This window comes from Cynocephalus volans, chromosome 8 (genome assembly GCF_027409185.1).
Source record: "Cynocephalus volans isolate mCynVol1 chromosome 8, mCynVol1.pri, whole genome shotgun sequence".
Lineage (NCBI taxonomy): Eukaryota > Metazoa > Chordata > Mammalia > Dermoptera > Cynocephalidae > Cynocephalus > Cynocephalus volans.
This window is the reverse complement of record NC_084467.1, coordinates 83,290,227-83,317,257: the sequence shown is the minus strand read 5'-3', so window position 1 is coordinate 83,317,257 and position 27,031 is coordinate 83,290,227. Positions and strand designations below refer to the sequence as shown.

General features: G+C 42.9%; 1 protein-coding gene across 1 annotated transcript in view; it reads right to left on the bottom strand.

The window, feature by feature from the left end:
• SLC44A3 (solute carrier family 44 member 3) overlaps positions 1–26,136 on the bottom strand; it is a 68,025-nt gene extending 41,889 nt beyond the window's left edge. The window contains exons 1-9 of the mRNA XM_063105796.1: positions 26,110–26,136; positions 25,530–25,637; positions 22,047–22,189; positions 21,305–21,441; positions 20,296–20,389; positions 9,659–9,819; positions 7,748–7,837; positions 6,351–6,475; positions 1,531–1,717 (exon numbers count right to left, since the gene is read on the bottom strand). Coding sequence (XP_062961866.1) covers positions 1,531–1,717; positions 6,351–6,475; positions 7,748–7,837; positions 9,659–9,819; positions 20,296–20,389; positions 21,305–21,441; positions 22,047–22,189; positions 25,530–25,637; positions 26,110–26,136 — 1,072 coding nt within the window. The remainder of the gene's footprint in view (positions 1–1,530; positions 1,718–6,350; positions 6,476–7,747; positions 7,838–9,658; positions 9,820–20,295; positions 20,390–21,304; positions 21,442–22,046; positions 22,190–25,529; positions 25,638–26,109) is intronic.
• Positions 26,137–27,031: the final 895 nt, after the last annotated feature.

Genomic DNA, 27,031 nt, shown 5'->3' with positions numbered 1-27,031 from the left:
GCCATTTCATATAAGAGGGGGAAGCAAGGTAGAGGCTGGATAACAGGAAAGAAGGTGCCTGGGTGCTTGGCCTCTGGACGACCATGCTGGCATGGATCTCCCCCTGGTGGACTTCATCTGTGCGAGAGAGACCACCTTCCCTCTTGTTTAAATCACTGTTTCTGTGCGTTTTCTTTCACTTCCAGCCAAACCTCATCCTAATTGATCACGGTCCTATCCCTGTTTGACCAAGTTATCAGAGGTTCACTGCAGGCCTTTGGTAAGTTCCCAGAGACCCCCAGCAGAAGAGACCACCCCTACTCCATCTCTGGAGCCAGAAATATGAGCCTCCAAGAGCTGCGACTCCCAGGGAGCCTGAGGACCATCTTGACTCCGGGGCGTTAGTTAACTCCAGGGGAGAGGGATGGGAACCACGTTTACTAAGAATCTACTACACAGCAGTTGTTCTTACTTGAGCCAATAAGGGACAAAATAAACCTGATAAAACATTAAGGAACTGCATCAGCTCTGTAGACTTGACATCTGCTGTGGTTCTTATCTGCCTGCTGACGGTCTCAGAAAGAAACGTACTCTTTTGTACCCACATCAGGGAACGAATCTGGACCTTAAGCAAATCAGAGAAGTTGAACAGCGACACTCAGAGAGTGGTCCATAGACTAGCTGCCTGTCCCCACACGGTCTGTTACTAGCCTGCAATGAGGCAGGAGCTTGTGCCAGAAAGGAGAACAACTGCATCACTAAACACATCATTTCTCTCAGTTGACATTTTTCTTTCATAGCAAGACTCTCTCAGTGAAGGAAGCAATGGAGTAATATACAGTCTGGCAAAAGCTTTTTGTTTTCAGACAGCACACTGAGTAACACTGCTCTAGAATGTGGTTACCCTGTTACAGAGCTTTAAAAAATATTTATACTTGGTCCCCAATCCAAACCAAATGAGTCAGAATCTCTGAGGATGGGGCCCACATATCTGTGTTGGAATAAAGCACCGAGGCTGATTGTGAGCAGTAGCCATGGTAGAGAACCACTGTTTGGATATGATAGGAGGGTGGAGGGTACCATATTATCTTTCCAGGACCAAAGCAACGTGAACAACTTCTAGATGCACTTGCTGTAAACTTCCGCTGGCTCTGCTGGGCACGACAAACTTGTAGTAGAGTCTTTCCTGGGTTCTCTATCACTCACTGATTTGACAGAGGTTGGAAAATTACCTTGGATAAAATTTAAACTTGGAGAAATATTCTTTCTATTGGCCTTTGTTCATACTGTCGTTTTTCCTAAAGCTTTCAGTACTTACTAAATTTATTCTCTCATGAACACAAACCCAGCTTCTTTAAAGCCAACACAAAAGAGGAAAAAGAACTTCCCTCTTCCCCCCGACACAACCCCTAGCACTGTCACTGTTATCACCGAACACCTCTGCATGCATGAGAGGTTAGGTGCCTCCAGAAACAGGCCAATGGTTCCCAGATGGTGACGCCCTCTGTGTGTGACCCCAAGGTGATGGAACTCACACCCCATGTCCCTTACCTGCAGTTCCCAGGCTCAGCAGCACAGCCACCCAGAGGACCCAGAAGAAAATGAGGATGGCAAATGTCCACAGTGGCTGGAACAGCAGGAAAGGAGATCTGCTGATGGCTTTATTTGTGACTTGGAAAAGCTCAACTGTCAACTTTATTCTCTTTCTTAGAACAAAAATCAAGATGAGCAGGACTGCCTGGTGAGAAAGGGGTGAGAGTAAATTATTTCAAAATAATGAAAAACTGGGTAGAGCTTAAAACAAACCCTAATATTTTACTGACATCTCAGCAAACAGTTCACTGAAGACAGTCACTCATTACTTTTGTTATAATTGGACAGATACATTCTCAAACACTGCTTGAACATCTATTACTATGTGCTGGCCCCCATGCTAGATCTTACAGCAATAACAGTGAACAAGACACGGCCCCTCCCTAACAGACCTTGCAGTCTGGTTAGAGAGCAAGAGAAAATGAGAGTAAGGACCTCTAGGGTCAGGGAACTTTCTTCTATTTCTGCTCCCTCCCCCTGCCCCAAACCCAGGATATGAAGAGATCCCAACACGCTGCATAGGGCAAGGGCAGTGAGTACGAGCAATCATCTGTACCTTCTTCTCTACTGGCTTCTCCCTCCCTGCATCGAAATATCTACAAATCTCTCATGTTAACAAAAGAAATCATCCTTCACCCCCACATCCCGTCCAGCTGCTGCCGTCTCTCATTCTCTTCACAGCCAAGATTCCAGGCTTGTCTACACTCACCATCTACACTTCCACACCCCAACCCATTCTTCAACTGCCTGCAAACCTCCAGACCCCAACACTCTGCTGAGGCTGCTCTCCCCGAGGTCAAATCCCGTGGAACATTCCAGGTCTTGCTGGACCTCAGCATGGCATTCGAATCTCTTGTCCACTCCGCTTTTCTTGAAATTTTCTCCTCCCTTGGCTTCCAAGATTTTTTCTCTCTTTTGGCTCTAGTTCTCGGGATCTTTTGGGAGTATCTCCTATTTTTTTTTTTTTTTTTTTTTGTGGTTTCAGCATCCTTCCTAGATACTGACAACCTTCAAATCAATCAAATTTCCAGCCTCACCTTTCTCCAGCTGCTGGGTGAGTAAGCACACCAGTTACTGACAAGGCCATGGGAGTCCTACAGTGTCTCAAACTCCACCTGTCCTGAACCAAGTTCGTTATCTTCATACTACTCTCTCTCTCTTTCCCCCTGCATTCCCTATCTCCAGAGGCTCTAATTTTTCTGGACTCTCTGAGAATAAGTGAGGTCTTCTCTTGTGTGCTTCCATTTTATCCACAACTTATCCCACTGTAGTACTTAACATATTCTACCAAGAAGCTTTACTTGTCTGAACTTCCCATTAGATTGAGCTCTTGGAGAGCAGAGCCATCCTCATTGTCAGGACTGACAAAGTGCACAGCACAATCCCAGTCACCTCTGATTCAGTTTCCTAAATACCTCTCAAGCCATCCTGTCCTCTCTGTCCCCATGACTGATGTCACAACTCCAGTCTCATCTTCTCTCATCTAGACCCCAATAACCTCATTAGCTTTCTGCATTTAATCTTCCTGCTCCCACCTCAATCCCCCTCTACTCCACAGCTGAAGGGACCTTTGTAAAGAGTAAAGCCAAGGATGTTATCTCCTTGCTCATTATCCATCAATGGCTCCCTAGTGCCTCTGGATAGAGATCAAACTCACTATTACCGCAGATTAAGACCTTCCGGACATGAATCCTCCCTGTACCTGCATCTCTGGCTTTTGCCAAAGGAACTTCCTGCAGGTCACTCTCCTGCTCATGTGATCCTGTGCATGTTGTTCCCTTGGCCTGAGTTTCTCTTCCAGCTGGCCTGGAGCATTTTTGACCTCAAAGACCTCACAGTCAAGTGGAAAAAAGACAGTCAGAGGACAGTGGGATAAATTGTGCAGAAGCTGCTCTGGGATCTGGGAGCAGAACCTTCTGACCCTGTGGGTGAGGCTAGGGGTGTGTGTCTGGAGAGGCCAAGCAAGACACCAGAGGAGACCCCTTGGTTGTAAATGATGAGTAGGAAATCCCTTCTCTGTGTTCTCAGTGCTTAACACAATCAAAAAGGAAGTAGGACTTTTGCTTGTTTTTATTTAAAATTTTAACAAAGCAAAGTGATATAATCTTTAGGCAAATAAACTTGGCTTCTAGCTCCTAAGTGGAATGCTAGCATATGTGTGTATATAAATGTGTGTGTTTCACAACTTGTACTATGTGTATGCACAGAATGCCGTATTGGCACTCTAAATGTGGTGCAAGGATGTTCTTCAGAAGTGCTGAGTTAACTCTAACCAAGGGAGGTCGTGTCTTCTGATCCTGATGATGCTGGGATGAGGGCTGGGCTAGGTGAGGGCTGGGCTGGCGCAGGCAGCAGAGCTTCCTCACCACGCAGGGCCCTCAGCTTCAGGGAACTGCATTTCCACCTACCCTCCTAGGCTGATGCCCTGAGGCAAGCACTTACTGCCATGCACCCCATTTTCTTCATCGTTGCTAGCAGTTATACTGAAATTACTTAAATAATAGGCACAGGCTGCCCCATCTTCCCCGAAAAATGTTCTCAAGTGTATTTGTAAGGCGGCATCTGGGAACTCAAGAGCCAGGAACACATCCCTCCCAGGAGGGACTCAGGCCATGGGTTAGGCTCTTGGGTCACTGCTGGGCTGCACACAGGAGGGAGGGAGGGGGTGGTCAGTGAGCCGGGTTCTCTGAGGTGAGCAAAGGATGAGTGTTGAGGGAGGTGACCCTCCTTCTCTTTTTAGTCCTCTCCTGCTAATGTTGGTTTTCCCCTTTATGCCCCTTCCCTGGAAATTGGGAGTGAAAAAGGGGTTAGAGAGAAGGGAAGAGGGGAGGCTGATCACTCCTTTTTCCCCTCAGACACCAGTGCTGGGGCAGGGAGCAGTGCCTGCCTAGGGGGACAGAACTCAGCTTTCTCTCTCAGTTCTGTTTCTGCAGGCCCTGTGCAACGTCTGTGCAAGCAGAGCCGGGGCTGGCAGGCAGGGGTGCAAAGCGGGGTGGGCAGTGGTCTCCCAGGCATCCTCCTGCCTTGTAGCCAGACCAATTTCCCCAGACAACTCTTCAGCCAAGTGAGTGAGCCTGCCAGGTAGCATGGGGGGAGGGGGCAGGGGGTGCTCTCTGGTGAACGCTGGGCTCCCTGGTGGATAAACCCCTTAGTGGAAGGGAAGTCGATACTCCAGTGGGCAACTTTGCAACAGTACTCCCATTGGACAGATGAGAGGACCGAGGCCTAAGAGGCCAGGTCATTCCTCCCAGGTCACAGAGTAGGTGAAAGGGCCTGGATTTCAGAGCAGTCCTGAGACTGCAAAGGTTGGGCTCTTTCCCTGTGTTTCCCTGTGTGCCACGTTGTGACGTTGCTTGCTGTGTAATTCACCTTATCACAGGGCACGTGCTGTCTTGTATTTTATGTCTTGCTGGTTCCACTGCTTAGTACAGAGCCCTGTGCAAACAGGGGCCATGCAGAAATGGTGATGCTGAAAAGGAATCTGGGGCTCTATGATAAGCATTTGCCAGCTCAGCCAGCAGCCGGCACTCAGTAGGAACTCATGCCAGGTGAATGGTAGTGAGCTGCGGCTCCATCCTGCCCTCTGGGCCAGCCTGTGCGGGCCTCACAGACACGGGTGGAAAGAGCTGCTCTCTCCTTCCCAGCCTCCCCTGCCCTTACCCTCGGGGAGGAGGAGAATGCACCCCTGATCCTGGGACCTGGTGGCCATGAATGATGCAGTGTGTGAAGACAAAAGGAGTCCTGTGGAGGCTCAGGGAGGACCTGGGCTCACCCCCCAACTCCAAGCACCACATCTCCTCCCTGCGCCCAGCAGCCCCAGCAGCCCAGCCTGGGCGTGGGGAGCCCTTTCTCCTCCAGCCTCCTTCACACACCTGCTCGGCACAGCCGGTCCCTGCCCGAGGATGCATGAGGCAGTGCTTTACTTGTCGTAGTTTTGCTCTCTGACACATTTTATGTGACAATCACAACCCAAAACCTCACTGTGGAAAGGACAGAATGTGGAGACTGTGACAAATGGGGACCTGAAGAACTTCCTGAGAGGAGAGTATTGAGTTGGTGAGAGAATGTTCATTTGCTGAAAGATGTAATGGGCTTGTGGAAACCCCTGGCTGCTCCTCCATAAAATGGTGAGTAAGCAGCACACCAGCGAGGAGGACCATGGGTTACCTGAAGTCAGTTCCAGACCCTCCCCAGGGTCTTGTGACGGTAGCACTTCCAACGCCGCCTGGGGGAATGACCTGATGATTTTTGGTTGCCAACCACCCTTCCCAGAATCTGCCACCTCAATGTTCTAAGTTAACCTGTTTGCGACTAGGGCGTTCACTGAGGAGGCAGCAGGTTCTCTAACAACCAAAATAACCCTGTGGCCAGCAGGTTTGGAAACAAAGGGCCTGTGTGCTCGCGGGCAGCCGAGCTGGGCCTGAGCGCTGAGCCTCCACTGGCAGGAACGCGCCTCTCCTCACACACAGGAAATGGGAACCGTGGTAACGGCCTCTCTACCTCACAGCCCTTGGAGGTGAAAACGGAACAACAGCAAGGACAACAGATCAGTCTTTGGGAGATGGCAGACATGAGATTTGGAAAGAACTTTTTATTATTTTTTGGAGGTTTTGATTTATTGCTATGCAGGTATCTCAAATCCAAAGGCACTGAATCATGCATGCACATTCTGAGGTGAAAGAAAAACAAATTCTAGTTGTGTTTGGCTAGAATTCAAATCATTTGGATTTCAGAGTTCTGGCTGGCTACTTGACCTACTGCTGTAAGGGGTTTCTTACCGTGATGGCCGTAGACACAACAGCAAACCCCAGCACACACTTCATATTTTCCCTTTCTGTGTCCAATTCTATGCTGAGGTCATTGGTATAGTCATAATACAGCCACCACAAGACACCGGAGACAACTAGAAAGCAAAACAGCAGTGAAGCTGAGCACGCAGGCCATGAGACATCTGCCCCCAGCTTGGAGAACCCCATGTGGAAACCCAGCCACACTGGCTGACCAGTGGCCCTGCTCAGGCAGTGGGTCCCAAGTTCCCGGGGGCTTTGCAGACAACTGCTGCCCTCTGTAGGAGCTGAGCAGAGCCAGGGCAGCCCGCAGCGGACCCACCAGTCCTGGCATGGATGCTTGTCTTTGTGAGATGCAGGGAGGTGGCCCCAGAGCACAGGTGCTTAGCCCACAGGTTGGGTCTGGGCATGAGCAGGAAGGTAACTGCACCAACAAGGGGGTGAGAGGAACACATTAGAGCCCAAAGTCTAAAACTTTCAAACAGTAACCAGGAACCTGGATACTGGCTTCTCACCTGTGAAACTGGGCAGATTTACATGGCCTGTGGAAATCGTGTGAGTCTGAGGCTCATTCTGAGGACACCCTGACATTGTAAATACTCTGCACTGAGGAACAAAACACCACCTTATGCCATATCCACAGAAACCATAGGAAGGTCACAGTTGCCTTCTCTCATTGTAGATGGGGAAAAGTGTCCCTCACAAGTCACTGTGCCTGTCCTCCAGCACAGGCTACAAGGCTCTATGGTGCTGAGGGCAGAGCTGATTATTCAGTCGAATGAAACACTAGTCATATCAGTTATTAAAAATTAAAATACCCTGTACCAATTGATAAACAGCTGCTGTTTTGAGACTCCCACATGCCCCTTCCCTTAGGACCCCCTTTCCCAACAACCCCTGGTTAGACCCACAATCCAGCAGCTGAGAGGGAAACAGGGGCACAGCACAGGGTCTCCAGGACCCTGCTCCTGCTCAGGCCTGTGTCTCTTCAGACTGGCCAGAGCCTTTGCATGACAACTGTGGGCACCCACATGCCAATGGGTAGGGTGCAAGGTCAGAAGACATCCTTTAAAATGCTTCCCACAGGCACTGGAATTCTCTTTTAACATCATGGATGCCAGGATCATTCAACTGGAAGGCTCATCTCAGGAGCGGCATGGTGTAGTAGAAGAAATAACAGATCGGGCACTGACTTTGCTATTATTTGATACATAAGCAACTCCCATTGTCCTCTCTGCCCTGAGTTCTCTCATCTGTAAAATGATGAGGCTGAACTAGGTACTCTCTAAGACCCCAATTAGCTCAAAAATTCCAACTCTGAAGTTCTATACTTAAAGGAAGGGCTTTTCATTTAATCAAAAAGAAATCAATCGATTAGAAATACTTACACAACAATCCCAAAATAAGCAGTGCAATGAAAATGTGAACCAGAAGAGTGGTGATGAATCGGAAGGTGAACATCATGGCCAAAGACAAGGCTGAAAAATGAAGCACAGCGTGTGAACCCAACAACAAAGGGTAGGGGCGACAGCGGGGCTGTGATTACCAAAACCTCTGGAAAAGTGAGAGCTGAAGACTTTATTCCATCTCTGAATACCTTGGGACACCTACCAAACACCAAACGAAAGCAACCAGATACACCCAGGGCACTCTCTGAAGCACAGGTCAGTTCAATCGGCTACAGTAAGCCTGTCTCTGAAAGTGCTAGCATTCTTCTTGAATTTGAAAAAAAAAAAAAAATACAAAAACGGGTATTATTCCCAAATACTCCAATTTGGACCCATGAAAAATTCTAACTTTAAATGTTCTCAGATACTCTTATTAAACAGGAAAGATTAATGCCTTTAAAATGAAAATTTTAAGATTCTAACTAGTATAAAGTAAGCTATTATGTGTAAAATACTGCATTTAATTTGCCAGTATTTGGGCTCTTAGTCTTACAATTTTTTTTCCTAGCTATTTGAGTAAATTTATAAATACTATTTTATTTTCTAAACAAGAAATTGCATATAGGTATTTCAGTGTAGTGATTAATAATATGGGTTTTGGAATCAGAAGGATCTGGGTTTGAGTCTCAGCTCTGACACCTCCCTATTCCACTCGATGTGTAACCCTGGTCGAGTCACTTAACTTCGCTAAGCCTCAGTTTCCTCTCCTGCAAGTGGGGGCAGGATTCTGATGAGGTTTTAATGAGGTAAGAATAAGCACAATGTTACAGGTAACATGATAAGTGCTCAGTAAGTGACAGTTGTTAATACCATTATGAATCTAATAAATACACAGTCCTTGTGGGGATATTAGGTCACAATATATGATATCAGGAATAATCCAAATTTTTTTTTGGTATATATGGTCAACATGCCAGTATTTGGGAGTCAAGGCATCCTATTTGGGCCATTTGAAGTCATTCTCAGCCTAAATATGAAGTCTGGAAGTTACATAATGGTGACTAGTTAAGTATCCCAAAGCATTCAGGAATTAGTAACCTTTTGGTAATAAAATTATGAAAAACGCAATTGGTAAACTGGCAGAGATATGTTAATGGCTGATGGAAGTGTATCTTTCAACCAAGAGGCTGGAGGGCCGCCACTGGGAAGGATAGATAACAGGCTATTATTGCTATTGTCTAAAAGTAGCAGAGTGGATTAACCTGTTTGAAGAGAAAGTCGACTCTTAATGGGGCTCAGCAAGCAGAAACATAGAACATAGGATGTCAAAGCGCCAAGAGTGGGTAGCTGCTTCCAGAAATGCCAGAGAAGGCATGCCTCAGCTCAAGGCCTTGACCTACCTACAACCCAAAGCAAGTGTGTTCCTCTGAGGAGGAGGGCACATTAGGCCACTGCAGTCTGATTCTATTTAATGTGGATGTACACACCTCCTTCCCTTGCTCACCAAGCAGCCTTCCGATCTTGATCACCTACAGGTAGAGGGCATATTGGCCAGAAGACATGGTTTCCCATCCCGCTGACAGTTGCACTTTTCATGGCCAATTCATAAATTGGCAGTGTGCTTTAAATATTCCCATCTTATGCAGAGTTGAGGACCAGACACTGGAACATGGTCAGTATATCAAGTCAACCCACCCAATGAGGATTTTCAGCAGAGAGCCAGACGGTCTTCCCCCATTCTTATTGCCCCTCCCCCACTTGAACTTGAAACATTGAAAATATCTATACAGAAAATAAATATGAAGTTTTTTATTAAAGTCAAGAACTAATTTTCATTGTACAACGCATATAAGTGCTAGAAACTTTGGCATTCCATAAATAGTTACTAAAATAAAATTAACAGAGAGTTACCTAATGCGAGGATACAAAGTCCAAGGATTGTGTCTCTTTCTGACATTATTCCACTTAGAATTCGATGAAGGGTGTCAACATCATTTATCAAAACAGATGCAAACAGGGAATAGCACTCAGGTGTTTGAGGTATGCATCGGTTAAACAAAGGAAAAGACTTGCTAAAATAAAAGAATAGATGGCAAAAATGTTTATTTGATTACTTATCTTAAAAAAGATGTTTATTTACATAAGGTCTGCAGTAATAAAAAGGGGGTTAGCATTCTGTTACAAAGCACATCTTAGAAAGCCAGGCAACTGAGCTCTGTTATAATGATTTAAACTAATTACAGGAACCCATAGAAACCAAAAACCTAAACTTGGGGAGCAACATTTTTTAAAATAAAAATTGTATATATTTAAGGTGATGTTTTGATATACATATACATTGTGAAATAATTACTACAGGCAAGCTAATTAACATTATCTATCACCTCACAGTTACCACTTTTTTATGGTCAGAATACTTAAGATTTACACTCTTAGCAAATTTCAAGTACAGTATACAACACAGTTTTATTAACTACAGTCACCATGCTGTACATATCTATAGAATTTATTCATCCTTCATAACTGAATCTTGTACTCTTTGACCAACATCTCCCTTTTATCTCCCCCTCCTCTTCCCTCTCCCCTCCATTCCCCAGTAACCACCATTCTACTGTCTGCATAAAATTAACTTACTTATTTATTTTTACTTTTTTATTTTTATTGAAGCTGGTCAGTATGGGCATCTGAACCCTTGATGTTGGTGTTATAACACTGTGCTATAAACAACTGAGCTAACCAGCCAGACAAATTTGACTATTTTAGATTACGTGACATCATGCAGTATTTGTCTTTCTGTATATGGCTTATTTCACTTAGCATAATGTCCTCCAGGTTTATCTATGTTGTTGCAAATGGCAGTATTTCCTTCTTTTTAAAGGCTGAATAATATTCCTACACACACACACACACACACACACACACACACACACACACACTTTCTTTATGGAGAACAACAATTTAGACTCTCATGTCTTGGTCCTTCCTACACACAAACTCCAACAACACAAGAATCACATTTCTTTAAGGGACTGTTAGGGATATGGATTGGACCATCCGAAAGCTGCATTTACACTACCAGCTTTATTCTACCCTTTTTAGGAAGGTATGTAAGTGCTTTAGAGGCTTGCTGTGAACAGAGAAAGTGCTTAATACACATGTGATTGATGCTGTTGATAACTGCCATGGGTAGATGAGAGAGGTGACCTTTTAAGGGCCCCATCCTGAAATGTAAAAATGCCCAGGAATACACATTCTAATGAATCTTAAGGAGGCCACCAATACCTTCCCAGGGTCCTGCTTGTTTTTCTAACCCTGGGCCCCAAATGATGGAAATAATCCCAACCCAAGAAGTGACAAATTATCTAACAAGCTACTAAAAATCTAGGTAGTCACCAGTCATTTCGTGTGATGTATGAGGATGAAACAAAGGAGAACCCGAATGCAAACAATAGTACATTGCCACGAGGAGAAAAAGGACTTTCAAAACTTCTACTGAAGCACAGCATGGAACATGTGAAAGAATCTTTCTCAGAAAGTCACAATATTACAGAAACAGTTCGTGAGTCACTGAATAGTGATTCAACAGAAGAGTAACACTACAGAGCAGTTTTTTAAATTAAATATTCGAAGGGGTAATATGTTCACGTGGCTCAAATTCCAAAAGATACACTAGACTAAACCACAACCATCTGCCCTTCCTGGTCCCCAAGCCTCTGAAGTACATTTCTTTGTAGGCAATCACTGTTTTTGGTTTCTTGCATATCATTCTAGAGACATTTCTAGCATATGTAAATGTAATAGGAAATTTAAATGGAGCTGAGCTCAAAACTAATAAAAATTATACTCTGAAATGAGACACCAGACCCCACCAACACAGAGCTTGCCAAAAAAGAGGTGGGAGAAAACTGGTGAAATTTTTCTTAAACCCCACACCCACACTGAGAGCATAAAAGGGCTGGAAGTTGATTAGAAGAACATTCTAAAAAATAAACTTTTAATTTTGAAATAATTTTAGAGTTACAGAAAAAATTGCAAAGATGGTACAGTCCCTGTGTATCCTTCATTCCCCTTCTCCTAAAGTTAGCATCTTACATAACCACAGTAATCTGTGCAAATTAAAATTTAACACTGGTATTATACTATAAACTAAACTACAGCTTTTATTTAGATTTCACCATTTTCCACTAACATCCTTTTTCTGTTCCAGGATCCCATTCAGGATACCACATTGTATTTAGTTGTCATGTCTCCTCTTTGGTTTGTGACAGTTTCTTAGTTTTTCCTTGTTTCTCATGACCATGACATATCCTTTTATTCTTTTTTGTTTTTACTTGACCTTGACATTTCTGAAGATTCATGGTCAGGTATTTTGTAAAATGTCCCTCAATTAGTAGAATTTCCCTCATGATTTCTCATGATTAGACTGCAATCACAGGTTTTGGGCAAGATCACCCAGAGGTGAAGTGCCCTTCACATAGAATCATGTCAGGGAACATGATATACTGCTGAGCCCTTGATGACTGGGTTAAGGTGGTACCTGCTGGGTTTCTCCACTGTAGAGTTACTATTTGTCTCTCTCCTTATTCTGTTCTTTGGAAGTGAGTCACTAAGTCTGGCCCACTCTCAAGCAGAGGGAAATTAAGCTCCACCTACTGGAGGGAAAAATATCCACATATATTATTCAGGATTCTTCTGTAAAGATTTATCCCTTTTTCCCCATTTGTTTATTTATTCAGTCAATTACAACAGCATGGACTCATGGATATTTATTCTGTTCTTTGAGTTATAATCTAATATGATCATTATCTATTCAGTTGCTCAGATTGCTCCAGCTTTCACCACAAGAAGGTCTTTAAGGTTGGCCCCTGTGTCCTTTTGCTATGTCTCATCCTTTTCTTTTTTTTTTTTTTTCTTGAATAGTCCTCATCCTTTTCTTTTTTTTTTTTTTTTCTTGAATAGTTCCTTGCTTTCTGACTCATTGATATTGAGGTATCACTGATTCTAGGCCCTTATAACCAACTCTAGTATGCAGTTTTAGAATTGCTAACCAGCACCCCTGTGATAAACAAATTTACATCCTTTTATAGGTACTACTGACCTGATTTCTACAACAATGAATTAGTTTTGACTTTTGTATAGCTGCATTTAAACGGAATCATAGAATAAACTTTTTTTGTGTCCAGCTTTTTTCACTCAGCTACTACATGTATCAACATATTATGCTTTTAATTATTGAGCACTATTCCCCTACATGACACACGACAATTTGGTTATCCTCCTGTTGATGGCCATTTGAGCACTATAAACATTTTTATACATGTCTTACAATTTACGGATGTACCTTTTTATTTCTCTTGGATAGATACCTAAAAGTGGAATTATTGGGTTCATATGGTAAGTGCATGCTTAACTTTGTAAGAAACTACCAATTTTTTTCCAAACTGGCTACACTATTCACACTCCTACCAGTTCTATATGGTTTTATTGGACTATTTGTCTTTTGGTTATTGACCTAAGGTTAGAATCAGCCAAATTCAGTCCACTGCCTGTTTTCGTACATAAAGTTTTACTGGAACACAGCACAGCCCATTTGTTTATGTATTTTCTATGGCTGCTTTTGCACTAACTGACAGAGTTGAGTAGCTGTGACAGAAACCGTCTTGATCCACAACGTCTAAAATATTTACTATCTGGACTTTTACAGAAAAACAGTACATACAGACCCTGATTTAAAGAAATTCTTTATATTCAGGATTTAAGTCATCTGTCATATATGTGTATTGTAAATATTTCCTCTCAGATTGTGGCTTTTTTTCTTTTTCACTTTCTTAATGGTGTCTTTGAATGAGTGGAAGTTTTTCATTTCGATCAAGTCCAATGTATCATTTTTTTATTTATAGTGTTTTTTGTTGTGTCCTCTCAAAGAAATCTTTGTCTACTTTAAAGTGGTAAAGATATCCTTCTATGTTTTCTTCTAGAAACTTTATAGTTTTAGCTGTTATGTTTAGGTTTAAGATTTATCTTGAATTAATTTTTGTGTATGGTATGTGATAAGAGTCTAGAATCTTTTTTTCCCATGTCTTTCCACTTGTTCAAGCACCATTTGTTGAAAAGCCTTGACCACATATATGTAGTTCCATTTCGGAACGCTATTCTATTACATTTATATATCTGTCTATCCTTGTTCTGGACACCACACTGTCTTTCTTTTTAAAAGCCTACAGCACTCAGTATTCCCAGGCAATCTCTCAAGTAAGTGCTAACCAGGCCCGACCCCACTTAGCTTCTGAGCTCAGAAGAGCTCAGGCATGTTCGAGGTGGAATGGCCGTAGACACACACAGTCGTGATCACCGTCACTATATAACAACTCTTGAAATCATGTGGTGTGATCCCTTAATGTTGTTCTTCTTCTAGATTTGTTTGTGTCTAGATTTTTAGCTTTTATGTTTTTTAAAACAAACGTCAATTTCTACAAAAATTACATTAGGGGGATTACATTGAATCTACAGAAAAATTTTGGGAGAAGTGACATCCTAACAATATTAAAAAATCCAGTTCATGAATAAGGTGTATTTTTCCACTTATTTAGAAGTTCTTTAATTTTTCTCATCAATGTCTTAAAGTTTTCAGTTGAGGTCTTACACGTCTTCTGTTACATTTATTCCTAAGTATTGTATATTTTTTTGATTCTGCTGAAGATGGACTTAAAATTATTTCCTAATTGTTTGCTGCTAGTTTACAGAAATAATTTGACCTATATCTTGCACTTTTGATCAATTTGCTTAGTAATTTTGTACATTCCTTTGGATATTTCTATGTAAACAATCAGGTCATCTCTAAATGAAGATAGTTTTACTTCTTTTCTATTTATTTTCCTTACTTTTTTGCAATTCCTAGGACTTCCGTTACAAAGTTAAGTAGAAGTGGTAAGGGCAGATATCGTTGCCTTGTTTCTAATTTAGGTGGAAAGCATTCAGTAACTCACCATTAAGCATACTATTAACTATAGATTTCTCATAGATGCCATTTATCAGACTGAGAAAGTTCTTAGCTATTCCTAATTTGCTAGTCTCTCATTTTAAAAAGTGCTAAATAGTGTTACATTAAATGATATACCATAATTTATTTAAGCAGCCTCCCATTGACAGCTACTTAGATTTTCACTCTTTTGCTATTACAAACACTGAAGTGAATAACCCTGAACAAATGCCATTCCATATGGGTACAAGTATAACTGCAGATTAAATTTCTAGAAGGAGAACTACTGATTAAAAGGTATGTACATTCATAACTGATATTGACAAATTTCCCTCCTTAGGACACCACCTCAGCAATGAATGAAAGTGTCTATTTCCCCACACCCTTGCTAGTATAGCACATTGTCAAACCTTTAGACATTGCCAGTCTACTAGGTGAAAACATTGCAGTCTTAAATGGAATTTCCCGTATCACAAGGGAGGTCCAACCTCTTCTAGTATGCTTAAGAAACATTGTGCTTTTTTTCTTTGAAGCGTCTATTTGTCTTATCCCATTTTTATAACGAGATATTGGTCTTTTAAAAATTAATTTGTAAGACTTTTTACAAATTAGAGAAATTAATCTCTTTTCTTATATGAATTGCAACTCATTTGCTTGTTAATTTTGCTTTTACTGCTTTTAATCATGTAGAAATGTTTGTTTCTTATATAGTCAAATTTATCAATTTTTTCTTTTCTGTCTTCTGAGGTTTTTTTAAATTTTTTTTTTATTTGTAGAAACAATTCTTTTTTTTAAAAATTTTATTTTGTCGATATACATTGTGGCTGATTATTGCTCCCCATCACCAAAACCTCCCTCCCTTCTCCCTCCCCCCTCCCCCCCAACAATGTCCTTTCTGTTTGCTTGTCGTATCAACTTCAAGTAATTGTGGTTGTTATATCTTCTCCCCCCCCCCGGTTTTGTGTGTGTGTGTGTGTGTGTGTGTGTGTGAATTTATATATTAATTTTTAGCTCCCACCAATAAGTGAGAACATGTGGTATTTCTCTTTCTGTGCCTGACTTGTTTCACTTAATATAATTCTCTCAAGGTCCATCCATGTTGTTGCAAATGGCAGTATTTCATTCGTTTTTATAGCTGAGTAGTATTCCATTGTGTAGATGTACCACATTTTCCATATCCACTCATCTGATGATGGACATTTGGGCTGGTTCCAACTCTTGGCTATTGTAAAGAGTGCTGTGATGAACATTGGGGAACAGGTATACCTTCGACTTGATGATTTCCATTCCTCTGGGTATATTCCCAACAGTGGAATAGCTGGGCCATATGGTAGATCTATCTGCAATTGTTTGAGGAACCTCCATACCATTTTCCATAGAGGCTGCACCATTTTGCAGTCCCACCAACAATGTATGAGAGTTCCTTTTTCTCCGCAACCTCGCCAGCATTTATCATTCAGAGTCTTTTGGATTTTAGCCATCCTAACTGGGGTGAGATGGTATCTCAGTGTGGTTTTGATTTGCATTTCCCGGATGCTGAGTTGTCTTCTGAGTTTTAAGTTATAGTTAGAAGCCTTTCCCCACTCTCAGGTTATAAAATAATTCTCTCATGGTTTCTTCTAGGACCTTCTGGTTTTATTTCAGACATTAAAATCTTTAATCCAGGGCCAACCCCGTGGCGCACTTGGAAGAGTGCGGCGCTGGGAGCGCTGCGCCGCTCCGGCCGCGGGTTCGGATCCTATATAGGACTGGCTGGTGCACTCACTGGCTGAGCGCGGTGTGGGTGACACCAAGCCAAGGGTTGCGATCCCCTTACCGGTCACGAAAAAGACAAAAAAAAAAAACAAAACTTTAATCCATTTGGAATTTATTCATACAAGGCATGAGGTATGGATCCAACTTTTCCTTCTAGATGTCTACTGGTCGTCCCAACGCCATTTGTTGAATAGTTATTTTTTTGTCACTGATTTGAGATGCCAGTTTCATCATGTACTAAATTCCTGTAAGAATTTGGGTCTAATCCTATTATCATTTTTATTGCAGTCATGATAAATTTATAGATCAACTTAGGGAGAAATGAAATCTTTATAATGCAGAGAGAAATGATATCTTTATAATGTTGCATTATGTTTTTAAGAACACCGTATACCTTTCTGTTTGTTCAAGCTTTCTTTGGTCCTCAAGAACATATTAAAGTTTTCTTCTTATGGTTCTTGTATATTTCTCATTAAATTTATTTCTAGGCACTTTTGTGTTTTTGCATGTGTTTTTTCTTGCTGTGGCAAAAGGAGTCTTTTAAAAATATATGAATGCTACAGGTTTCAGTATATCCATTCTGTTCCATGCTACCTAAATGAGTTCTCTTATCATCTGTAGGAGTTTTTCACTTAGTTCTCTAAGGTTTCCAGGTCTATAGTCATACCATCTGCAGGGTAGTAATTTTACCTCCTGCTTTCCAATTTTTAAACCTTGAATTTCTTTTTCTTTTCTATTACTAAACAGATTATTAACACCAATAAATCTGAATTATTTTGAAAGCAAACATCTTCTGAACTTTCATTTAGTATTTCTAAAATATAAGATCGGATAAAGATTTAATGTCATTTTATTTGTTTTTCCCCAGGCACAATCCTCCCTAAGGCCTTAATTTTGTCAACATGGTTTTGTCAACTGTGATGTTTTTAGCATTTAATAATCTTTTGCTGGTAAAGAATGACCTATCTTATCCTTGAGGGTGACACAGAGAAGCATTTAAATTTGGGTCACCCTTGGGTGGCTGGCCAGCTGCCCAATGAGTGTTCCATTAGCTGGGGCAGGGATGCATCTGCCTGAGGTTTCTTCCCACTTCTGCTTTTCTTCTTTCCACTAGCAAAGCCACTCAAACTCACAGGAAGTAATGTGGAGAGCTGCCTTTATATTTTAATGACCCTATATATGGAATTCATCCAAGCAAATGATTCAGTGATACACACAGGCACCTAGAAGTAGAATTTACTGGGTGGGGAAATCCCAAGGCTTTTAGATTTTAAATACTGGCGAGATTCAAAATACAGTATCACGTTGAACACCAAAGAGAAAAAGATATGTTGCTTATATTCTGCAGTACTTTTCCCCTGCAATTAAAAGCTCACATCTAGGTATGCAAACCTTCTTGATAACCAGCTATTGCTCTAAAAGGGTATGTTATACCTCACGTGATTGACAGAGAAAGAAGAAACAATCAGTTCAGTCAAAAAGAGTTATTTAGAAAATGTTCTTTGGCCCTATAGCCACACTTCTCATGTTTTCCAGCTTTTCAATCTTGGCACTGCTCTTCCATGATAAATATGATCATTTCCATCTTAAACAAACACTTGCTTGTGTAGGAAAAGGAAATGGAGCCCTCAAGGCTATTTCTATCTCCCTTATTTGGTCCAAGAAAGGCCAGCCAGTCAACAGTTTTGTCTTCACTTGAAAAGTTAGTACTGTAAAGGTCCACAACTGAGGGTGAAAAGGACTAGTAGTGGCCTGAGAGGTAGAAGAGATGGTGACCTTAGGACACACAGTACAGGACTTTCCCCCGCAGCTGATGTGAGTCTACAGAGGCTACTTGCCAGGCAAAATAAAACCACCCCAGCCTTGACTGTTTATTTTGGATTATAGCCACAAATATGAATGCTGCTAGGGTATGAATGCCAGCTTTTCCACTTTTTGGTTGTGTGACCTTATCCTCTCTCTGCATCAGTTTTCTCAGCTGTAAAAGAGGGATAAAAACAATTTCTACCACACAGAGGTTTTGTGAAACCCAAATAAGTTAATACATGTCAAGAGCTTAGAAAAGTATGTGGCAAGTATCAAAAGCTCAATAAATGTTTGCTATCATCATCATCAGTATCAAGATACGAGCTTCCCGTGGAATTATAATTGCCATCCTATTTATAGTAGGAGAGTTTATTCAATTCTGGTTAAATTACAATGTTAAAAATTCCATTCTCTTTCAATTCCACCTGCAGGTACAGTTACAAATAGCATTTTTTTAAAAAATCATTCTCTCCAAATATTAAATAATTATGCTTCAACCTACTAAAACATTCTACTTTTTTCCTGGATTCAGTTATGTTTCATTGAGACATGTTTATGGTATCTGACAATAACCAGAATTTTACAAATAAGATATTATAGAAAAATGGAATGAGTACTCCCCTCTGCAAATAATTCTCTAAAAAAATAATAATTCTCACCTTCAATTTCCTATAACACAAGTAATTATTTTGGAAATAATGTTAGAAGGATGGCTAACTATATTCTGCCTCCTATGCAGTTAAACTCTATTTGAATCTTTTAAAAAAATACCTGCTAGGTCAGCATTTTTCAAGCTGCATGTGCAACCAGTTATATTATGAAATAAATTATTTTTTTAAAAATGAAAGGGAATAGAAACTATTAGTATGAATCACATGTAATAAGAGGAAATCTTGTTTTGTGAGATTTCTTTTTCATTTTGTATACCTAAGTATGTATGAAAGTATGTGTGTACTAGGGTTGTGATATAATTTCTTACTGTGGATCCCAACCAAGAATTTGATAACACTGTACTAGACAGTTGGCATAATGCCTTGTTTAACTTAAATTAGTATTTCTCAGGGATTTTGCACAGAGGTCTCATTCACTGAAAACACACTTACATTTTTCAAAAGAATGACATTGCAAAATAAATCAACGTTCTTTAGAACATCTCAGCACCCTAATGGTGGCAAAGAATATTAATTGTATTTTTTCCCTTAGCCTTCTCAATGGTGCAAACGTGAGCCATTGACCATGACAACCACTGCTGCATCATTACAATTTTATTCTACAAATTTTATAAGATGCCTCCTGCATGCCAGGTAGTATACTAGTTGATAGAGGTGAACTGCAAGAAATTCACTGAGTGGGTTCTTGATTTCTGTTTTCATTGACAAGAAAGGAACAGTAGCTACTTATGGAGAAATCTAGAGCTATAAAAACTAACAATGTCTGCTTGTAATAAAAAAGCAAGAGTAATGATTTATACTTTGTGATAAACAGTTGGAGTAGAAAAAATACACTAAGTACTTTCTTTTTTTTTTTTTTTTTTTGTCGTTTTTTCGTGACCAACACTCAGCCAGTGAGTGCACCAGTCAGTCCTATATAGGATCCGAACCCGCGGCGGGAGCGTCGCCGCGCTGCCAGCGCAGCACTCTACCAAGTGCGCCACGGGCTCGGCCCTACACTAAGTACTTTCTAAAATCACTCATTGCATGATTAATTCATATATTACTTTTGCCAGCTCTCACGTTATTTGAAGACTACATCTTTATTGTGTATCTGTATTGTTTTCTAAGTTTTCTCCTTATTGAGCTTGGTTACTAATCCATTGTACATTATGGATATTGCAAATAATCCCTTCTTGTTTATCCCTGGCCTCCTGTAGATTGTAAGTTCCTTGAAGGCAGGAGCTCTATCCCATGTCTCCTTTGTGCTTTCCACAATACCTGGAGGAGTAACAGACATGCACCAAGTACCCAATAACTTCTGTTGATGGATAAGGAAAAAGTATGGAAGCTTTTACCTTGGAGGAACTGGTAGCCTGGGGCACAATGAGTCTGCTTGTGGACTCTGGGTGTAGTTGAAGGAATTCAAACTGTAAACACACAGGAAGGACCCTAGAAGCAGAAGACATAGACTGTACCATCCTTCTATGCTGGGCCTATCCTCCTAGGGGAGCCAGGAAGGAAAACACAGCCATTTTACCAAACCAGGAAAGAGACAGAATCCATTACCCAGATATAGAAAACAGGTGGTCTAAACACAAAAAGAATCAGCATGCAATCTGAGGCTGAGTTAGGGCTTCTCTTTCTTTCTCTCCAAAACCCAAAATGCAAAACTGAAAGTTATATGATGGGTCCTAAAACTATTTGAAGGTTATTTGAAGATGATTTATTATAGAGGCTTGATATTTTTTTAACCCGGCTTTGCAAATAATTTTAAAAACCTGGCACACCATTTCTCAGGCAGATAAAATTTGCAGTGTGTTGCTCAAATTTCTTTTACTTTCCTTTGTTTGTTTAAGCCTTAAAACTCTGAACCACAGGCCCAGAGCAGGTACTTCAGCTACACAAGTGCTTTTGGTACAACTTACAGCTATCCCACTGGTCATTGCAAGTATCCACTGGCCTCAACAATTTAATGAAAGAACCTACTTGCTGGCAATTAGACCCGAGGCCTCTCTAGGACTGAATATGCCCATGTGCACAGAGCTCTCTGACCTTCATCTTACTCTGCCTTTGGGCCCAAAATGTGGGCTATCTCCTCTGTGCTCTTTAGGGAAGACCATTCCTTGCAGTGAGCAGGGAACACTGGGGAGTAGCTAGGGTTTTGGGTAACTCAGACAGACCTGAAAGAAATTGAACGAGCTCAAGGGAAAATGTCTATGGCCTTTTCCACACAAGAAGAGGCACCCAGAAGGAAGGACAATTTTCAACTTTCCATGGAAAGCAGGGTCTGGGTCAGGGATCTCATCTAGTCCCCGAAGGTCACCCCACCCTGGGGGACAGAGAGTCCAGCCCCTCAGTGCCTACCACTGGTGTTTGCAAAGAGCTGGACCTCTTCCAGGGTGTCAAGCTGCTCTTCAGGACAGCTGGATACGCACAGGGCAGTGGAACTGAGCCTTGCATCTTTCACTTCCAGGTTGCAGGAGTTCATAAAGAACACATGTCTACGGAGAGACAAAACAGAAGAATGTCTTAGAGCACTACCTCTCATTGGGTTTAATTGTGGACCTTAAAAAATATCCACATGCTATCAAATGCGGGAATTACTAAGGCAAACTTTTCTACTCTAATGCTTCAGCATTACTGAACACTTATTATGCTTACTGGGGGTCACTGCAGAGCTGTGCAGCTTGAGAAACACGCACAAACCGTAACAAAGCTTACTGTCACCAGATTCAGCATTTTCTGGGGTAGTAAAACTAGGGAGCTACCTGAGGAAGTCACTGAGGAAGAGAGGGATTGATAATACAGCCTATGGATTGCGAGGTCAGGCCAGTGCACAAACTACTCAATGGAATCCACAGAAAGCATATTTGTTCCTAAGAGTGTTGAAACAGACTTCAGAGAATAACCGAGCACAGGGCAGTGAGACGTGAAAAGGAGGGGCCGAGGCTGGGAATGAATGGCTTCCCCCTTCCCCACCTCCCTTTTTATGAGCTGGGCTAATAGAGTTTTGAATGGGAAAAGTTTCCAGGCTCTAAAGGACCAATTTATACAAAGTTTTGAAATGCAGTCCCTTTACAGGTCAGGGACTTTTTTAGATACTTACTTTTTTAGCGTCATGTCCTGCCCTGAAAGGGGGGCCCCTTCCACGGGGGAGTTCTTCTTGCCACACACGTTGCCAAAGCTGTCATAGCCAAAGAGGAGTCTTCCTGCGGCTCCAGCCACCACCGCGTAGCCCACGATGAACATCTAGCAAAACCCAGGGGCACGTGAGAGCCTGGCCAAAGGCCTGAAAACATGGTCCCCGCCTCCCTGAAAATGTTGATATGAAATGGAACCAGGTAAAAAATGAATCTTTCAAGCATCACCGCACTTCTGTCCTTCAGCAACAACATCAGCAACTCAAAATAGGATCCTGCTATTCTAATACTTGTTTTAGCAGCTTAGGTAAAGAGACCATTCTAATCCACTGGAATATATTCCTCTCCATTTTCGTCCCTCTTTATGCTTCTTACCCTCTTACTCAAGAGTCCGTCATTTTTTGGTTTTGGTCTAACTTCACCAGGACAACTCATTTTTTTTTCCTCTTGAGGTTCCTGCTTTCTCTAAGTGCATCTGTGCTATGCTAATTCTTTCCCTGAGTTGTTTCTTTTCCTTTCTTTCTTTCCCCCCCCCTTCATTCCTTCTTTTCTCCCCCCCACCCGGGTTTTCTTTTTGTCTTACTTTTAGGGGACTCCATAGAGGTAACACAGTTGATATGTACCAAAATACTGTTCACAAGTCTGAAAATGGTGTTTTGGAATAACAGCTTAAAATAAAATGAAGAATCTCAGGAATTCTGTTAGATAAAACATCTTGCAATCTATAGTCATCTTTATCCAATCTGATAGTGAATGTGGAATATTCAAAATTTCAGTTCAAACAACTGTTCCATTAATATGCATTGACAGGTCCTCTACGAAGATTAAATATGTATCTTCCCATAACATAAACTTACTGTTGTAAGTTTCCCAATATACAATACACTGAATAGCATTTAATGCTTGATACTGACAAGGTCATTCCAGGAGAAAGGATACAGTACACCATTCAGTGACATATAATATTGATACCGTATGTTCCAAGGGTACCTTGTCCCAAAGTCAAATGTTTCAGATATTCTGAATTCATTACTAATTTAGAAATTTAAAAAAAACCAAACATTCTTCAAGGGCCCAGTACATGCCAGAGACTCCATTACTGTAGAGGACACAAAAGATCTACAAAACCTAGACCCTGTCCTCAAGGAACTCAGGCCAGAAGAACCAGCAGGACTTATCAAGAGCACACCCTGTGGGGAAGGAGGCTCCCTATCCCTCTCCATTCCCCAAGCTCCTCTTCCGTCGATTGGTCAGATTCCAGAATGAGCGGGTCACCTTTGCTAGTAGACAGGGTCACTCACCCTTTACTTAAAGGCTGGATGTAGGTGTGACTGTCTGTGTGCCCACATGGCTGGCATGATAGGCTGACTGAGCCCTGATATGCTTGTCTCCTGTCCTTCCAAGTTCGACTGTGGTAAGGTTTGGACTTGGAGGAAAGGGGTCATGTGCTTCTGCCCGCTCACCAGAGATCTAATAATGAAGGGCTATTTTCCATTTACCATCATTCTTTATGTGCTATCTCCCTTGGAATGCTTGTGGGGAAGAATGGAAAATTTAGGGGGGTGGGGGGTGGGGATGGGATTTGGGTATTCCTGAGCCCCTGCCATAAAACTACTACTTTAAACCATCATTGTCCTCATTTCAAAAATGCAATTGCAATGCCATATGACACGTGATACAGGAAGTTCATATCCTGGCCTGGTGGGGCCACCAAGGAGGTCACCGTCAACTATGTCTGGGGAGATCAGGGAAACAGAGTCTTGAAAGATAAATAGGAAAGGGCAAGTTGGGAGAAGGCACTGCAGAGGTAAGCAGAGGCAGAGATGGACCAAACTTTGAGACTTTCTGTTCTGCGTGTTTTATGCAAATATAAATACAGGCTGGTGCTCTTTCTATTTGCAAGAGACCATCCCTGCTTGTACTTCTGGCCCTTTCCCCCAAGTCTCCTTGGTCCAGCCCTAACTCAGGGCACCACCATCAATAACCCTGTTCAACACATCACAGGTCAGGATGTCTGTCACAAGACCTGGAAGCAAAACAGCAGAGACAGAAAAAACACTCCTTGCTCTGTTTTAAATATCTGTGGCTAAAAAATGTTGCAGAAGATACTAAAAGTCAGTCAGCTAAGAAGGAACTCTTATTATTAGAACTGAATGCAGTAAAGAAAACTTGGGCAAATTGAAACCTTCAGATTTACTTTGCAAATGAAATGTAATTTTAAAGTAGTTTCCAGCTCTGCGCCACCTCTCAGCTGGTTTATAATTCTTCAGGCTGTGATGGGTCTTCTACAAATCCTTTCCCCAGACAGCAGCTGGGCTGTGAGTCTGGTAGTGACAACCAGGTTTGAACAGTGAGGGGGTTATTAAATAACATTAACAGCCCAAAGTCAAAGTTGCCAGGTATGAGGCAGGGTGGCTGCTCCCTGCATTTATACAACAGCAGATGCAGATTAAAAACACTAACCATCTGTGGGAAAGTTAAGCAGAAGGTGTTGTTGGTGCACTGTCTTTCTAGGTTCCTAGAGGAGAGTTCCAAGGGCCACAATATAAGCAACAAAAACACCCGGTTATACTTTTCAGGTCCAACCTTCCATTGTGCCTGTAACCAAGTCTGTCTGTTTAAAACCAGTCGGTAAAGTCAACAAGTGAACAAATACCTTTCTTACTTGGAAAGAGGAACAAACATGATATTTTAGGGTCTATTCAAATTGAATTCTTTTCATCAAAGGTAATCACAATCTGGTAGTTATTATCGGGCTTTACAAATTAATCATTTACCATGCAGCAAGTAGAATGTCTCAACCTGGCATGGATGATTTCATGAACATGACTTTTTGAAAAAGTTGAGTGAGGCTTTTTCTGCTGTTACACACAACTCCAAAATAAGTATAAAAATGTGAAGATTCAACTTCCAAAAGACTAAGGACTAACATTGCACAGCCTGATGAGGTTTACAAGCAGTCGTACACATCTGGAAACTAGAGTAGGAAAAATTACTACCTATTTAACTAGAGGGTTTATAGCAAGTGCCCGTTGCTAAACACAATATATTAACAGTGGGTGCATATGCTCAGCTCAAGTAAAAGTAATCTATTTTTAGGTTTTCCCTGGATTTTCCTTTGTTAGAGGCACAGCAAAAGCTTGAGGAATATTTGATTTTGGGTAAAATAATTTCCACTCACTGAGCTCGGTTAATAAGAGGAGACACTCTGGCCCTACTATATAACGACCCCATTGCAAACTGGTATTCCTATTTCGTAATGGCGTCAGCCATTGGAAGATGGCCTGCAGCAAGAAGACAGCGTGATAAGAACTCCCGAAGACTCGCATGTTTATTCCGGGCTAAAGGCATAAGTCTCTTATTGCAGCACAAACTTTAAGCGATTTACATTTGGGGCACAGTTATTTCGGGACACTCTGGCCTCTTCCCTGCCAAGCACCCACACTTACCAAACCAGTCCAAAAGAGAAAGAACAGGAATAACCATGCCGTATCTGTGCATTTTCTATAAATCTGAGGTCGCCACTCTCTTTGCCTGGGGGCTCTCTCTTCAGAAACCTTCCAGAAAAAGGGAGAGTTGAGCAGAAAAGGATAAATAACCAGGTGGACTCTACCTGAAAACCAAACCCACACCTACTCGAAGATTGCTGTAAATAACCGATCTTTTTTTTTTTTTTTAACGTGGCTATCTGAAGCTCTTTCACCACGCCCGAAACACCTGCTCCGTGCGAAGCAGACGTTAGTTCCCCAATCCGCCAAGTCCTTACCTGGAGGTGTACCTGTCCTTACCTGGAGGTGCACCTGAAGGCAGCGGCCCCAAATCCGTGCCCCGCGGGCCAGCGTCTCCCGCGCCCCCGACCCCGCACCTATGTTGGGTCTGGGCCCTCCCAGCCAAGTGTCCCCAGGGCACGGCGGCTGTATCCCAGAGAGGTGGGGGAGGCAGAAATGTGCCGACGGGGCAGGTGCGTGCAGGAGGGGCCTGGCGCTTCCCCCGGGGCTCAACCCCCGAAAGCCGAGGCCCGGCACTTACCAGGTACTCGGCGCCCAGGCACTGCATGGTGCGCTCGGCAGTAGGGTCCGGGGACTAGGACGCAGCGCCCGCGGCGGGCGGCCGAGCGGGGGCGGGCAGGGCGCAGCGCCGCCCCGCGGCCGCCTCCGTGCGCCGAGCCCGCGTCCCGGCCGCCCTCCCCAGAGGCTGCGGGCCCCGCCGTCCGCCCGGCCCGCCCCTGCTCCGCGTCGGTTTGCTGCTCCGCTCATTCCACTCTCAGCCGGTGTCTTGTCCTGTTCGGAAGAGGCCCCGGACGCCTCCCTGCCCGCCGGCCTCAACCACCTCGCGGCGGCGGCTCCCAGGAGGTGCATTCTGCCCGGGGAAGTGCGGAGGCCCCGGGGCAGAGCCGGCCCGACACGACCCCGCTAACAGGTGGTCTGCCGCCGCGCGGGCCGGAGGTGGAACGTCTCGGCACGTCCGTCCTGAGCGCGGGAGCAGCGCAGCGGTGTGTTACACGAAGCTAACAGGTGAGCAGCGTCCCCTGTGTGCCCGGCGCTGTAATGGCCGCGTTACAAGTATTCTTAAGTAATCACCAAGGCGGAAACTATCCCTAATCTACAGGTGAGGGAAACTGAGGCACAGGACAGCGGCGACGTAACCTGCTCGAGGAGACACAGCAAGTAAGCTGTAGAGGCAGGAACTGAACCTAGACACTCAAGGCGACAGAGGCTCTCAAGGCGGTCCCTCAGCAGACACTCGGGGGTCTCCCGTTCCCCGAGGCGGCTGGCTCTCTCCCGCACCGTCCAGCCTGGAGAACCGCGGATTCTAGGAACTAAAACAAGAACAAATCCCCGGGAAGCCTGAAGACTGCCTGTTCTGTGCGTGTGTAGGAGGTGGGTGGGGGGAAGGAATTCTGGATTCCGCTCTGAACTCCCTCCCACATTGCCAAACTTCAACGTTGCAA